The sequence below is a fragment of the Podarcis vaucheri genome (assembly GCF_965113315.1).
Source record: "Podarcis vaucheri genome assembly, chromosome: 5".
Lineage (NCBI taxonomy): Eukaryota > Metazoa > Chordata > Lepidosauria > Squamata > Lacertidae > Podarcis > Podarcis vaucheri.
The window spans coordinates 97,504,797-97,521,192 of record NC_138763.1 but is presented as its reverse complement, the minus strand read 5'-3'; the positions used below and the strand labels follow the sequence as shown (position 1 = coordinate 97,521,192).

The 16,396-nt window shown below is 44.6% G+C and overlaps 1 protein-coding gene across 1 annotated transcript in view; it reads left to right on the top strand.

Annotated features, from left to right (window-relative positions):
• The first annotated feature begins 3,197 nt into the window (after window positions 1–3,197).
• The window catches only part of GTF2F2 (general transcription factor IIF subunit 2), a 57,841-nt gene continuing 44,642 nt past the window's right edge, over window positions 3,198–16,396 (top strand). Inside the window, exons 1-4 of the mRNA XM_082223289.1 lie at window positions 3,198–3,386; window positions 9,284–9,357; window positions 11,311–11,329; window positions 12,847–12,991. Of these exons, the coding sequence (XP_082079415.1) occupies window positions 3,321–3,386; window positions 9,284–9,357; window positions 11,311–11,329; window positions 12,847–12,991 (304 nt within the window). The 5' untranslated portion in view covers window positions 3,198–3,320. The remainder of the gene's footprint in view (window positions 3,387–9,283; window positions 9,358–11,310; window positions 11,330–12,846; window positions 12,992–16,396) is intronic.

Genomic DNA, 16,396 nt, shown 5'->3' with positions numbered 1-16,396 from the left:
GTTAAGCAATGAGAACATTTGGTGCTTGACTCTTGTGTGTTTAAAAGGTAAAGGTACCCCTGCCCGTACGGGCCAGTCGTGTCCGACTCTAGGGTTGTGTGCCCATCTCACTTAAGAGGCCGGGGGCCAGCGCTGTCCGGAGACACTTCCGGGTCACGTGGCCAGCGTGACGAAGCTGCTCTGGCGAGCCAGCACTAGCGCAGCACACGGAAACGCCGTTTACCTTCCCGCTATAAAGTGGTACCTATTTATCTACTTGCACTTTGACGTGCTTTCGAACTGCTAGGTGGGCAGGAGCTGGGACCGAACGACGGGAGCTCACCCCGCCGCGGGGATTCGAACCGCCGACCATATGATCGGCAAGTCCTAGGCGTTGAGGTTTTACCCACAGCACCACCCGCGCCCCCCTTATGTGTTTACAACTCTAGAAATTTCATTACTCTGTCTGCTTCCTTATTAACAGGGCTTTTTTTTTTCAGCTGTAATTCAGTTCCGGAACCTCTTAGGTGGGCACTATTGCCATTATAAGACAATAAGGAAGGTGTTCGTGGTGAGTTGCGGCACCTCTTTTTCTAGAAAAATAACACTGCTTATTAATCTACCAGAATGCAAACCAAGTTCTCCGCAGAAAACTGTTGAAGCATTGACTAGGATTTCAGTAGGTCTCAAAGGGAAGAAAGCAGTCAAGGCTGCCAAAGCTTAGTGTCAGCAGCATGAGACGGGCGCATAGTCTCCCTAGCAACCATTGGGTGGTGGGGGAAATATCTCGCTAGCAGAAGGCATCTGGAGAGCTATTAATGCATCAGGCTGCATGGGTCAAATGCTGTTTGTTTCTCCAGCAAGCAATTAAAAATCACAGGGACTTCTGCTAATGTGTCTTACAGAATCAGCATTGAAGAAGAGAACAATAGGGACAAGTGGAGTCACGAAAGCGGGCAGATACACTCAACGCAATATTTTAAATATTAATACTTTGAAATTTGGTTCATTGGGAGGGGGGGGCTGAATTTCCTTGTTGGGTGCTACTTAAAGAAGGCCCTGATCTTTGGGGGTAACATTTGGGTTGTCACTGGACAAGGGGATCTGAAAAGACCTCTGTGTGCAAATTGCTTTGCTCCCAGGTGTTTATTGTGCTGTACTTATTATACATTAGCAGGATGAACTGCCTTGCCTCAGCCTCTGCATTCAGTGATACCTTTTTCAAGTTTTTCTGCAACCTTTGTTTTTGGCCATATTTGGCAGTGGTTTGTTGTTTAGTCGATTAGTCATGTCCGACTCTTTGTGACCCCGTTATATAGGGAGATTGATCCTTCTGAATGTATGAGGAGATGTTTGGATGCTGTGAAGTGTTTTACAAAAGGAATGAATATAAACTTTGAAGTGCCTTTATACCTCCCTATCCTAAAAGAAATCAAGCTGCTATTTTCTCTACTCTTTTAATTATATTAACATTGCAGGAGACATAAAAGCCTGCACTTCTACTATTTTTCTAAGTGTGGCACAATTCTGGGTTGTTGTTTGTTTAAGGGAGGGGGCTTATAGGATCATTTTGTGGAGGATATTTTTCTATCACATTAAATGCCAGCCTTGTTAAGAGTTTCATAGCCTAGTAGTGGTTTCCATCCAGTGTATAAACAATCAACATTTCCAGCTAACCTACATGTTGGGAGCTAAAGCATAAAATGCCTGATAGCTGTCAACAATAGTTTATCATCTGTAAAGACAGTGGATTTTTTTTTTGTACCAAGGCATTAGTTATGCATAAAAACTGGATAACTAGGAACTAATTTCTACAGGTGTTTAGCAAAATCTGCTTTGGGTATCCCAATTTAAAATTCAATTACTCTTTGGCTACTAATTGGCATTCCTTCAATGCGGGGAATGTGATTACGGTATTCCTGAAAGCTGATTAGAGAGAGCTCACTTGGGAATTTGTAGAATAATGTTGCGCCTTTCAGTTGTGACTTAAATGAATTTGTCATCAATCAAATGCAATTGGATATGTGAGAAACCTGCAGCCTATCTGGCAAAACATGAATTGTTGGCTTGATTGCACTAATGTCCCACACTATGGAGCCAGCAGAATACACCCTTTTGGTTCAAATGAACAAGCCTAACCACCAGTGAATGCTGAGAAGGTTTAGAGTTTGTTGTTAAACAGATTACCAGTCATTCCAATGTATGTCTTATAGAAAGTGCCCAGAATCACACACATAACTCTGCAGCAGATAGATACTGTACATAGGTTTTCCTGGCAGACAAATAAATAAGAACAAGGATGTCTGTGGTATAAACAGTGAAATCTATAGATCTAAGATTCATTTATTTCCTAAGATATATTTTAACTGAAGTCAAAAACTCACTTCGGGCTGCAAGATCCATTGAATGAAATCTAGTAGATCAGTCAATCTCTTTGTGGCTAAATGAAATGGATGTGTGTGTTTTTTAAACTAGTTGGCATTAGAGAAGTATTATCATGGGATTACTCTGGAATCTGAATCTGTTCCAAATTTGCCACCTATTTTTCAGCTGCTGTGTTCCACGTGAGAATTATTTGTTCCATGCTTCCCACCTTCTGAATAGTGAGACAGTACAGTACACGGGCATTGCTTGGGGTCTGCTGAGAGCACTGGAAACCGAAGGCATTTGATTCACAAACCCGCGTGCAGCCCCATTAGCAGCAACCACCGAGGGCAAGAAGGGGAGAGGCTGCTTTTTACATCCTGGATCCTACACAGACCATCATCAGCCACCGCTGTGGCTGAGAAAAGCCAAGAGCCGCAGTCCGTCCATCTGCAAGGGATGAGGAAAAGCTGCGCCCAAAAATATCTGGCGGTACCTGGTCCTGGTTGCTAGGCAGCAGGGGAGGGGGAGAGCTATTTCCCCACCTTTGTGGAGCTCTGCAAGCAGGATCAATAACGATCGCTATTGCATGTTTCCTCGAGAGGCGGGTACCGTTTGCAAAAACAACAACACCTTTCCGTTCCTAGGAAGAGCAGTTTTCTTTAGGGTCCCTAAAACAAATTTTATTTTATTTTATTTTATTTTATTTTATTTTATATACAATGCAATACAACGCAATGCAATTTGCATTTCCATTCTTCTCCCCCCCAGTGGGCGGAGCTTGGCGCGGGGCAGTCCCCGCCCCTCGGGTGACGTCAACGCGCGCGTTCCGCCGGCGAGGCGTGCACGAAAAGGGGGCGGGCGTCGGGAAGCGGCCGCCGGCCCGAGGACGTTTGGCCTCTGCGGGCTTCCGTAGCTGGGAGTCCGCCGCCGGTTCCTGCTGTTTCCCCTCACGGCGCTCTCGCTGCGAGGCCGCGATGAGCGACAAGGGGGAGCTGGACCTGGCCGGGGCCAAGCAGAACACGGGCATGTGGCTCGTCAAGGTGAGCCCCGGCTCTTGAGACGGACGCCAGGTTATTCACCTCAGAGGGTCGCCCTCAGAAGCGTCCCCGCCCCCCACGAAAACTGAGGGAAACAGGGAGGTTTGAAGCGCCCTCGCCCCCCCCCGGCCTTCTCAGGGGCCTCAGGCCGACGACCCCCCCCTGCTCTGACCAACGGAGCTTCGGGGGCCGGGAGGGGGTTTGACGACCCCACCCCCTTATAGAATTGCAGAGTTGGAAGGGACTCCGGGGGGTCATCTAGCCCAACCCCCTGCAACTCGGGGGTCTCAACTAGATCTCTCCCCCCCCCACTATCATCCATGAGAGGTGGCCGTCCAACCTCAGCTTAAAAACCCACCAAGGAAAGAGTCCCGCCACCTCCCGAGGGAGCCAGTTAGCGTCAGAAAGCTCTTCCTGGTGTTTAGTCGGAGTAATAATATACAGTGTTACCTCGGGTTACATACGCTTCAGGTTACATACGCTTCAGGTTACAGACTCCGCTAACCCAGAAATAGTGCTTCGGGTTAAGAACTTTGCTTCAGGATGAGAACAGAAATCGGGCTCTGGCGGCAGCAGGAGGCCCCATTAGCTAAAGTGCTGCTTCAGGTTAAGAACAGTTTCAGGTTAAGTATGGACCTCCGGAACGAATTAAGTACGTAACCAGAGGTACCACTGTAATAGTAATTTATTATTTATACCCCGCCCATCTGGCTAGGTTTCCCCAGCCACTTTGGGCGACTCCCAACAGAATATTAAAAACATGATAAAACATCAAACATTAAAAACTTCCCTAAACAGGGCTGCCTTCAGATGTCTTCTAAATGTCGTATGGTGGCTCTTCTCATTGACATCTGATGGGAGGGCGTTCCACAGGGCGGGCGCCACTACCGAGAAGGCCCTCTGCTTGGTTCCCTGTAAGCTCAGTTCTCGGACTGAGGGAACTGCCAGAAAGCCCTCAGAGCTGGACCTCAGTGTCCCTGCTTGAAGCCAGTGGTTCGAGTCCTACCCTCCTCTGGAGCAGGAGGAAACAAGCTTACTCCATCTTCCATTTGACAGCCCTTTAGATATTTGAAGATGGCTCTCACATCTCCTTTCAGTCTCCTCTTTATCAAGCTAAACATACCCAACTCCTTCAACTGTTCATCTTAAGCAGGAGACAGCAAACTTACTGCGCCTTGGGCCGGTGTCTCCAACGCCGATCACGTGGAGGGCGGGGGAGCATGTGCCCATACTCGTGGGCAAACGCTATTTCTGGCGCACTTCCGGGTCGGAGGAGCACTGAAAATAGCTTTGTGTGCATGTGCACGGGCCTCCTCCGACCCGGATGTGTACCGGAAATAACGCTTGTGCATGCACAAATAACGCTTGCGCATGCGCACAAGCTATTTCTGGTGCTCCTCCAACCTGGAAGTTGGCAGTCACGCAGTGCAGTGCTGGTAAGAGCGGGCAGTGGCAGCAGGTGGCGGAGGTTGCAGCGAGCCGGATAAATGAGTCCCTCAGTCTTATCCGGCCCGCGGGCCTTAGTTTGTGGACCCCTGCTCTTAAGGCTTGGTTTCCAGATCCTCCTCTGTGCATGTTCCAGCTTTTCAATATACTTCTTAAACTGTGGTGCCCAGAACTGGACACAGTATTACAGTTGTGGTCTGATCAAAGTGAAATAGAGCAGTGCTGGTACTTCATCAGGACACTATTCTGTTGATGCAGCCTAGAATATCATTAGTTTTTTTGTTGTTGCTGCATGACACTGTTGTGTGATGTTGACTCATGTTCAGCTTGTGGTATGCTAAGACACCTAGATCCTTTTCACAAGCACTGCTTGCAACCCAGGTGAACCCCATCTTATATTTGTGCAGCTGATTATTCCTGTGTAGGTGTAGAACCTGACATTTGTCCCTGTTGAAATTAAATTTGTTTGGGCCCAGTTCTCAAATCTGTTAAGGCCATCTTGAATTCCAATTCTGTCTTCTGAACCATTAGCTGCTCCTCCCAGTTTTGTCTCATCTGCAAATCTGATGAGCATCCGCTCAGTTCCGTCCAATTCATCCAATACATTCACAGAGATGTTGAACAACAGGCCCAGGACAGAACCCTGCAGCACTCCACTTGTCAATTTTTACCAGGATGATGAGGAACTATTAGTGAGCACTCTTTGGGTTCAGTCAGTCAACCAGCTACAGATTTACCTAACAGTTACCTTGTCTAGCCCACATTTTATCAGTACCTCGCAATAATATAATGTCAAAAGCCTTACTGAAGACAAGATATACTACATCCACAGCATCTCCCCTGATCCACCAAGCTTGCAACTGTATCAAAAAAGAAATGAGATTCTACTGGCATGACATGTTTTTGAGAAACCCATACCAGATTCTTAGTAATCACAGCATCCTTTTCTAAGGGCTCACAGACCAACAGTTGAATTATCTGTTCTAGGGTCTTTCCTAGTATCAGCGTCAAGCTCACCGGTCAGTAGTTACCTGGGTCTTCATTTTCTCCCCTGTTGAAGATGGGGGCAACAGTTGCCTGCCTCCAGTTCTGCAGGGACCTCACTAGGACTGGATGATATCAGCTTTTCAACATTGTGATGTATCACCAGCCAACCATCATGATATAGCGATACATTGCAATGTTGAAAAGCGGAGGGAGGAACAAGCTACATTGGGCCCAGCTCCACAAGGTGCCAGGGTGAAACCACCTCAGCTCACTTGGCAGGAGCAGCGGCAGTTTCACCCCAGCACCTTGGAGGGCCATGGCCGATGGAGTTTGTTCCTCCACACGCCGGGTGCTGGTGGCAGAGGGTGTCCCTCCACTGTCAGTGCCCGACGCACCAAGGAAAAAACATGCTTCATCGTCCACAGTGCCTTCGGGGCCAGGGCCCTTGTGGGGTGCCTCAGGGCTCCGTCCTCTCCCCATTCTTTTCAATCTCTATATGAAACTGTTGGGAGGAATCATCAGGGGGGTTGGGTTGGTTGTTCACCAATATGTTGATGATACTCATCTCTACCTGTTGTTTAAATTGGAATCAGTGAAGGTATTGAACATCTTGTGTGAGTGTCTGGAGGCAGTTGAAGGATGTATGGCGGTTAATGGATTGAGGTTGAATCCCAACGAGACAGAAATACTGTTTCTGGAGGACAGGGGGCGAGCAGGTGTGGGGGACTCCTGGGTTTTGAATGGGTAACTGTGCCTCTGAAGGACAAGATGTACAGCCTTGGGGTCATTTTGGACTCACAGCTGTTCATGGAGGCAGAAGTTAATTCTGTGTCCAGAGTGGTTATTTACCAGCTCCATATGGTATGCCAGCTGAGACCCTACCTGCCTGCACACTGTCTTGCCAGAGTGGTGCATGTTCTGGTTATCTCCTGCTTGGACTACTGCAATGTGCTCTGCGTGGGGCTACCTTTGAAGGTGACTTGGAAGCTACAACTAATCCAGAATGTGACTACTGCCAGACTGGTGACTACGAGTGGCCACCGAGACCATATAACACTGGTCCTGAAAGATCTACATTGACTCCCAGTATGCTTCCAAGCACAAATGACTTTGGACCTGTATATCTGAAGGAGTGTCTCCACCCGCATTGTTCAGCCTGGACACTGAGGCCCAGTTCTCAGAGCCCTCACTGTGAGAAGTGAAGTTGCAGGGAACCAGGCAGAGGTCCTTGGTAGCGGTGCCCACTCTGTGGTACACCCTCCCATCAGATGTCAAAGAGATAACAATTATACAACCTTCTGTAGGCATCTGAAGGCAGCCTAGTATTGGGAAGCTTTTAATATCTGGGTGGAAGGAATGGCAGAATGGGGAGGCCAGGCAGGCCTGGCATAGCAGGCAACCATATGCAGCAGCTTGTAGAAATCGCACTCCAAGGGCGCAGTCCTGGCTGCAGGAGTCTGTTTCACCAGCCTGTTTGCTGCAAGGAATGCATTGACAAAGCAGCACCAGCAGAATTGAAGCCTCCTGCTCTCTGCAGTGTAGTCAGACAAAGAGGAAAGGAGAGGCAGCGTTTGCTTGCCCGGCCTTTTTCCTGACTAGATAGGTTTTATAAATCCCTACATAAGCCACACTCCCAAATTGATTTGAGGCTGTATCTGGGTCAGGTGTTCCCCAGGTCACTATGGCCGTGGGTTGATGTGCACATGGACAGCCTTAAAACTAACGAATTGCACTATCTGTTTAAAAATCTCTCTTTTATTTGGTATCTTAGCATTCCCTGGTAAGGCTGGGCACTTTCAGCTAGTAAATTTAATAATATAAGTAAATTCTGGCCCTGACAAAAAAGATTGGAGTGGGGACAATACACGGACTGAGCAACAGTGGTGGACTACACATAGGTAGATCTGGCAATGCTTTTTAACACTGGTGTGTTTTCTGGCCTTGAAACACCTTGTGTTTCTGACTGTGGCAGGCTTTCTGACCATGGATGCTGTTACTGACATCTTTGCTTTGCTAAATGAAGAGGGTGGGGGTACGATCCTGTTCATTTCTATGCAAGGAGAAGGGAGCCTGAACTCACCTCCCTGCCTCATTTCGGCAATGGGAGCCAGGTTCTGTTAGTTTTCTCTTTTACTGAAGTGTGGTGCTTGAATTAGTGGGGAAGGGAGCTATCGTGGCCTCCTTGCCACTGGCTTTCCTGCTCTCCTTATCCGTCACCACAGCACCTGATAGAACTGCTTTTTGAGGGTCTGCTTTTTTGTGTTGGGGGAAGGAGAAGACTGGATGGGTAGGAGAAAGTGTGCACACACATGCATGGCAGAAGGCTTTTCAGCCTCTTCTGAGGACAAAAAATGGGAATAGGTGGGGGAGGGGGGAGAAATGAAATGAGAACATGGCCAATGAGGCTTTTCTGTTCTGTTAGGAAGCTCCTGGGAGAGAGAATTTAAAGGGGAGGGGGAAAGAGAGTGTGTGTGTGTGTGTGTGTGAGAGAGAGAGAGAGAGAGAGAGAGAGAGAGAGGGAGGGAGTAAGTGAATGAATATAGGAGGGAGCATACCTGGCCAGAGCAACTCTCCCCATGTGCTTCTGCTTTCTTTTTTGGATTATGAAGAATCTTGGCTATGGACTTTGATTACTTGGGTGCTAAACTGCTCTGTTTGCTCCTTTTAAAAACTTAATTTCCAACTTTCTATACTCAAAGAAAAACAACAACAACAAAACAAACCTAGCTGAATTTTCCAAGAGCCTCCTCTGGCAGTCTTTTTCTCACCACTTGCACTTTCCTTTGTCTTCATGGCTCTCATCAATCTTTGGTCCTAAACATCCTTTTCCTTTTTTTACTGGGTTTGTAAATTAGGGTGATGGTTGGGAAGAGAGAAAAGATCAAGCTTGGCAGAACAGAACTTAGCCCATGTTTCTTAACAAATTTGGTAGTGTAGTGGGAATATGCTATAGCATTATCATGGAAAAATAATGAATTATATCAATTTCAGGGAAAAGATACAAAGATGGGTTTTATTTAATTTAAAAAAACCTTTATTAATTTTTGTAGTGTTAGTAGTCTGTAGACAAATGTATTATGTTTGAAAACTCTCTTACTACTTGTGTGCCAATCATTATAATGTTAATAAAAAGTAAAGGTGATGCATATTCTGTTCTCCCTCTTGTAATTCATTTTAAAACAATAGTGCTACAAATTGTGATCAGTGCTTTGTTTGATTTGTAATTATATTGTTTGAAATTCATGAATATGATTCTATTGTAATGCTGATGTTTTCTTTGTTCTTTACTGCTTAAGAAAGCAAGCTGTAATATATTTTGATTTAGTGTTGCTTTCTTCTACATCCTGAAATATGTAGTTCTTCCTGTCTCAGGATTTAAAGAGTGGGGGGAGAGAGAGAAAATTAAAATACATGTTTCTTTTCTGTACTCACTGGATTTTATTTTATTTTGTTGCCTTTTGTTATAGGTTCCAAAATACTTATCACAACAGTGGACTAAAGCTTCAGGAAGAGGTGAAGTTGGGAAGCTAAGAATTGCCAAGTAAGAGTGCTTATATTTTGCATTCAGATTTTCTTTTGTTTGGGTAGTGGATGGGGTAGGGGGGGGGGAAGGAACTACTGTGGAACCTTTTTGGCTTACAGTTTTTTTCTTATTTGAGACACATCTGATAGTATAGTTGCTCTTGCTCCTGAATCATGATTATGATTGTGTGTGATACTCAGGCACCGGTTTGCAATAACACAGTCTGGCTTTAAATACAGCCTTTGAGATGAGGCATTTTAATATGCCCTGTGAGGCCTAGAATCCTGCCCATATAAGCCAGGTGCCAGTTTTTATATTTCTTTCTTGTCCATTTGGCTCTGGATATGGTCCTTTTGGAGAAATTGTATGCTTCAGATGTACAAATGAACGGCAGTACTGAGAGGGAATATTTGATCTTGCTTCGAGAGATCACTGGGCCCACAGAGTTATAATAGGCTCCCCCCAAACTTCATATAACAGAACAGTTCCCTAAACTAATAACGTGGCTTGCTTCCTTCAATAAATATGAATGTGCAACTTCCCAAGCAAACAGAAAGTAAGACATTGACATATCCTCAAATTATTTTTTTATTTATATCCCATTGTTCCTCAAAGGAGCTTAGGATGGCATTCATAGTTCTCCTCCCCATTTTATCCTCACAAGGACTCTATGAGGCAGGTTAGACTGAGGGTGAGTGAGTGAGTGAGTGAGTGAGAGTGAGCTTCATGGCTACCAGGAGATTTGAAGCCTGGTCTCCCCGGTCTTAGTCCAGCAATCTAAGTGCTACCACTCTGGCTCTCATCTTTCCTTGAAGCTAAACGTTCCTGGTTCTTTGCTCTGATGTCACATGCCTTACATTTCACACATTTTATCCGTTTTGAACACTCTGAATCCTTCCTGGTTTGAATCCATCTTACTTCAAACACAGTGACGAAAATTGGACAGGGTTGTTCTATACGGTGCTGAGTGGGACAAACCGATTGCATTCTTTTTCAGCGTGTAAGTCTTTGGGTCATTCCCCCCCCCCTTTTTGTAACCATCATGGTGCTGATTTAGATTCTGACAATAGTCTAGTTGCAAGTCCATCTCAGTTACCAAAGCCTAGCCAGTCTCCTAGTCTCATTCCCATGGATCCAAATGGGTTCTGTGTGAACTGAAATGTACTTCTACTTCAGGTTGAGTCCTCTTCTTGCTGCAACTTCTCTCACCCGCATGTGAGAGTGCCCCAATCATCAGGAGCAGATTTAGGGGGAGGGAGCAAGGCGATGCAAAGTGAATAGGAAAGCCAAAAAACCCCAGTTCTGTGGTGAAACTATGTTCTGCACATGGAACTAGAGCTCAAACCATCTATCGCAGGCACGTCCAACTCCCAAGAGACGGTGATCTACTCCCAGTATTAAAAAACTGGCAGTGATTACCCATCATCATTGGAGAGAAGAGGATGGTGGCTGGATTGCACAGAGTTTTTTAGCTTTCCCCCCGTAACTTTTTGTACATGATAAGGATCCCACGATCTACCACGATCAGCCGGGGATCTACCAGTAGATCACAATCTACTAGTTGGACATCCCTGACCTATAGCATTGAAATACATGTGTGCATTTGTCCTACCTATTGCATCCTTAAGAGGCCTTTTTTCATTTTCCCCCAAGCTTATTGCCTCTGCTGATGCCCTGATGTGGAGGGCTTTCAGTTCCTTAGCTGGGTACAAGCTCAGAGCATGTGAATTCTGGCTGTCTCAATTCGGGACTTGCTGGCTCCAGTGCTGCTGGTATCACAGAACTGGTTGGTTTCTCTTTGTTGGAGTTGAAACCTAGGCAGCAGAGGGAGGGGAGAGCCCTGAAAATATCACAATGATTCCCCAGTTATATAGCATTTAGATTCCTCAGGAGGGATTTGTTTTTATTCCTTGTACTCCAGTAGTTACAAGAAATAATTAAAATACTGTATCCTTTTGCTTTTTTTCATAGGAATCAAGGAAGAACAGAAGTAAGTAGATAAAATACAAATATTATGAAAGTATATTTTGTATTGGAGTATATTGGAATAGGTGGGTTACATATTTTTATTTTCTGTGTTGTATTTCATCTAACAGTATAATCCTTTTCTGAGAAGGTACATGTTATCTTTTCTGTTTCACACTTGTGAAACTTAAATAGAATTGCTAAATAAACTAACATTTATTAATTCCCTTTAACAGAGCTTGTGTGAAAGCTAGAGATTGGGGTGCTTAACCCTTTTGTTTATTCCTTTTTCCCTTCTATAAAAAGTATGCAAGACACCATTTTAATGTTTAAATAACAATAACTCTTACTTACTGTGTCCTTGCACTTGTTAGATTAAGTGCATATATACAAGGCAGGCAGGTATTACTTATGTTACTAATGTATTACATAAATTTATCACTTAAGACTAAAACTCTTGCAGACTCTGACTAACTCTAAGGCAGACAGCAGCAGAACAGAACAGACCCCCTGCTCAGCTGCTCTAACAGCACCAAAAGACTGTTATTAAAGATTGTTATTAACTGACATAACAGTACTAGCTTACACAGCTCTCTCAGGCACAGGGTATATAGGTCCTCGCAAGATTCTTTCTTAGAATGTTGCAGTCCTTGTGAGTATTCACCCATTACATACCATCTTGGATGCTCATGTTTCACTGTAAACCCTACACAGAGTGGAGTCCTAGGCATCTTGTACTTTTCCTTCTGGCAACTCCTGCAGCCAAGCTGGTGTCAAATGTAGTCCAAAGGAAAGCAAAGTAGTATGTCCGCAAGACTGAGGGGGAGCTGGGGAAACCCAGCCAGATAGGTGGGTTTCTCCCGGTATACCCCACGGAGGACCTTAAGGTCCATAAATTGCAACACCCTAGTGGTCCCGGGCCCTAAGGAAGTTAGATTAGCTTCAACCAGAATCAGGGCCTTTTCAACACTGGCTCCGGCCTGGTGGAACGCTCTGCCTCATGAGACCAGGGCCCTGCAGGATCTGACTTCTTTCCGCAGGGCCTGTAAGACAGAGTTGTTCCGCCTGGCCTTTGGCTTGGAGCCAATTTGATTCCCTCCCCCTCTTTCTTTTCCTTTCTCCTCCTGTGATGAGGCTGCATTTTAATATTTTAATGTTTAAATATTTTAATGTTGTATTTTGTTTTTAAGTTGTATTCATTCAACTTGTTTTTATTATTGCTTGCTAGCTGCCCTGAGCCCGGCCTTGGCTGGCGAGGGTGGGGTATAAATAAAAAATATTTATTATTATTATTATTGATAAATTGTTGTTGTCTGGGCAGCCCAGGACTTCCATATATACAGGCTTGTGCCCTGGAGAGGTTACGTTGGTGCTGGTAATGCAGCAAAAACAATGCAGGAATCAGCACTTTACTCCTGATGGCACACTCTTCCTTTGTCTCTCAAGACAGATGCCAACAACACTGAACAACGAATTAATTCTCCAAAGCAGTCAACAATTCCTTTTCCATAAGAAATATTTATTGCAATGTTTTGTTTTCAGGTATCTTTCACTTTGAATGAAGATCTTGCCAACATTGATGATATTGGTGGGAAGCCAACTTCCATCAGCGCACCCAGAGAACACCCTTTTCTCTTACAAAGTGTTGGAGGACAGATGTTAACCGTGTTTACAGAGAGTTCACTGGGTAAGTTGGAGGAAAATTGATAGTTAACTAAAGTTTTGCAAAATGAGAGGTGTTTGCTAAGTTGAACGTCTACATCCAAATTTTTTTGAGATGGTTTCTTTGGTTTGGACTTTTTCTGTTTTGATTCTTGTGGTGTAGCACAAACAATTAAAAGCGACCCCTGACTATTAGGTCCAGTCGTGGACGACTCTGGGGTTGCGGCGCTCATCTCGCTTTCTGGCCGAGGGAGCCGGCGTACAGCTTCCGGGTCATGTGGCCAGCATGACTAAGCTGCTTCTGGCAAACCAGAGCAGCGCACGGAAACACCATTTACCTTCCCGCCGGAGCGGTACCTATTTATCTACTTGCACTTTGAGGTGCTTTCGAACTGCTAGGTTGGCAGGAGCAGGGACCGAGCAACAGGAGCTCAGCCCATTGCGGGGATTCGAACCGCTGACCTTCTGATCAGCAAGTCCTAGGCTCTGTGGTTTAACACACAGCGCCACCTGCGTCCCAGCATAAACAATTAGTATGGAACAAAATGATGGCAGTTGCCAGAATTCTAAAATTTTAAACTCTGAACGTTTTTGTAGGCAGATTCTTTTGTATTAAAATGTCATAAGAACATAAGAAGAGCTGGCTGAATTAGGCAAATGGTCTATCCTAACCCATTATCCAGTTCTCATGGTGGCCCACCAGATCATAGAACTGTTGAAAGGGATCCAGAGGGTCATGCAGTGCAGGAATTTCAACTAAAGCATCCATGGCAGAGGGCCATCCAACCTCTACTAAAAGCCTCCAAGGAAGGAGAGTCCACAACCTCCTGAGGGAGTCTTTTCTACTGTTGAACAGCTCTTGCTCTCAGAAAGTTCTCCCTGATGTTTCCTTGGAATCTCTCTTCTTGTAACCTGAAGCCATTGGTTCGAATCCTGCCCTTTGGAGCAGGAGAAAACAGTCTTTCTCCATTAAAAAAGAAGAAGAAGCTCCTTAAGCTTTTTGAAATTGGGCTTCCTAAAGTCCAGAGTACATGTCTGACTCCACTCAGCTTTCCCTTGCCTCTACATCCCAGGAGGACATGATCACATTCCCCCAAATTTCCCAGTGCTTCCACTTTGTTGATCATTTCTTCCCTATTGGTGAGGACCAGGTCCAAGGCAGATGATCCCCTTGTTGCTTCTTCCACTTTTTGGGAAGCAAAATGTGGGAGGCAATGGAGGAATTGGTTGGACCTTTCTCTGAAATCATTGGCTTGGAATGTAGCAAATGGGTTATCGGCATACTTATTCATGATCAGTAGCCTTGGATGGGAAGAGGTTAGGTCTAGTATGGACAGTGGGTGGAAGAATTGAACCCTGATGTTGGGTCACATAAGTTATGAGAGGGAATAAAATGTTTCTGTTTCTTCGAAGCCTTTGGTGCCTAGTACCACCTCCCATGTGTGGTGCCATTTGGCTATCAATGCCATGCATTTGATTCAAGGTAATATGCAGTATATGTGGGGCTACATTTTGAAAATGGCCTGTAAACTACAACGGTCCTGGAGAATGACAGCTAGATTGTTAATAGGGACCAGATGCTTTGGCCTTATTATTCTGATCCTTGCCTTCCTCTACAGACTTTGATTTGATTTATTTATATGCTTGATTTTAAATTTGACTGTTGTCTATTGTTCTCAGAGCTGGAATATCTCTTTAAAAGGGGGGTGCTGCTTAGTTGACTGGTAAATGTGAGCCCTAGTTATTTGACTTTGCTGAGCTATTTTTTGTTGTTGTTTGTGCATGAAATATAAACTACATTTTGTTCTGTAAACATCGCCATATGTACATAACTGGTTGCCATGCAACAGTGCAATTTGTGCTACCCATTGTTTTGTCTTTATTGCTGTCCCAGTTCTACGTCTCCTGCATATATTTCAATATTAATAGGCCACCATGAGCAAATTAGGTGTTTCTTTTCCCAAATATACACTTACTGTGTAACCTGGTGAACAATTACACACTATTTTAAATTAAGACTGGCATTTTTATCAGCCTAACAGCAGTAAAATGCTGCTGTAGAGTAAAAAAAAAAAAGCAGACACAATGGTGGTTCATTGCTGCAGTTTTCAGATATGAGTAAAGTGACAGCTTGGTAGATCACATGTTTTGCATTTAAAGATTTCAGGTTCAGTTCTCAGAACTTTCAATTAAAGTAGTGTTTTAAGACTTCCAAATTTAGCACACCTGTTCCAAACTCATCTGCTTTCTATGGACCAGCCATCCAGGATCAGTTGTCTGTTCCATGGGAGAGATGCTTTCACAAAGCAATGTGTATTGTGTTTAAGAATCTGTGGATAAGAAGTAATCTCATGCTAGCGTTAGAAGAAAAATATAGCTCTATATCTCTCTCCCTCTAAACCCACATAATGGCATAAGCAGTAACTTTTACTGCTTTTGACAGTGTCTTGTAGTGGTTAGAGTGTTGGACTAGGACCTTGAAGACCAGGGTTGAAGCCTGTTTGGTGACCTTGTACTTACTCTCTCTCTGCCTAAGCTACTGCACAGTCGTTTGTGAGGATAAAATGGAGAGGAGAACCATGAATGCTACACTGAGTTCCTTGGATGCAATCTGGAATATACATGTAATAGTTCTTAATAATATTAAGTCCATGAAAGCATATCATAATGAATTCATTATAAATAATCTTCAAGAGGCCACCAAACCTGTTGCTGTTTTTTGCTGCGGCAGAGTAACACAATTACCCCAATGGGAATTTGTTGTGCTTGTTATAATGGCATTCTCATTTATTTGCATTTATGTTGCTGAATTCTATTACTGGCTTTTGATAAATGAACGCTTGAGTTTCTATTTATGCTGCCTTTATAATGGTGTATGTTGAATTGCAGCCATACCTCGGGTTGAAGTTGCTTCAGGTTGAGTGTTTTTGGGTTGTGCTCTGTGGCGACCCGGAAGTAATGGAACATGTTACTTCCGTGTTTCGCTGCTCGTGCATGTGCAGACACTCAAAATGACTTCATGCGCAGAAGCAGTGAATCGCAATATGCGCAGACGCGGGTTGCGTTCTGTTCTGGATGTGAACGGGGCTCCGGAACGAATCCTGTTCGTATCCAGAAGTGCCACCGTATTAGGAATTGGCATTGATTATTGAAATAGTATGTTCATTTGATTATAAAAATTTTTACTGTAATAGAATATTGCTTTGACTTGTATCTGGTATGAACCCACTTTGGGTCCAGAAATGGCACATTCTTCCCCTCCCCTTTCAGATCCACTGTCCTCCTGGAAGCCCAACCCACAAATCTTTGGTTCTCAAGTTACCTGGTCTTGGGTAGCGCGGGTAGGAAATGCCTCTGCCTGAGACCTTGGAAAGTCTCTGCCCATCAGAGTAGGGAATACAGTGGTACTAGTTATCTCCCGCTTGGACTA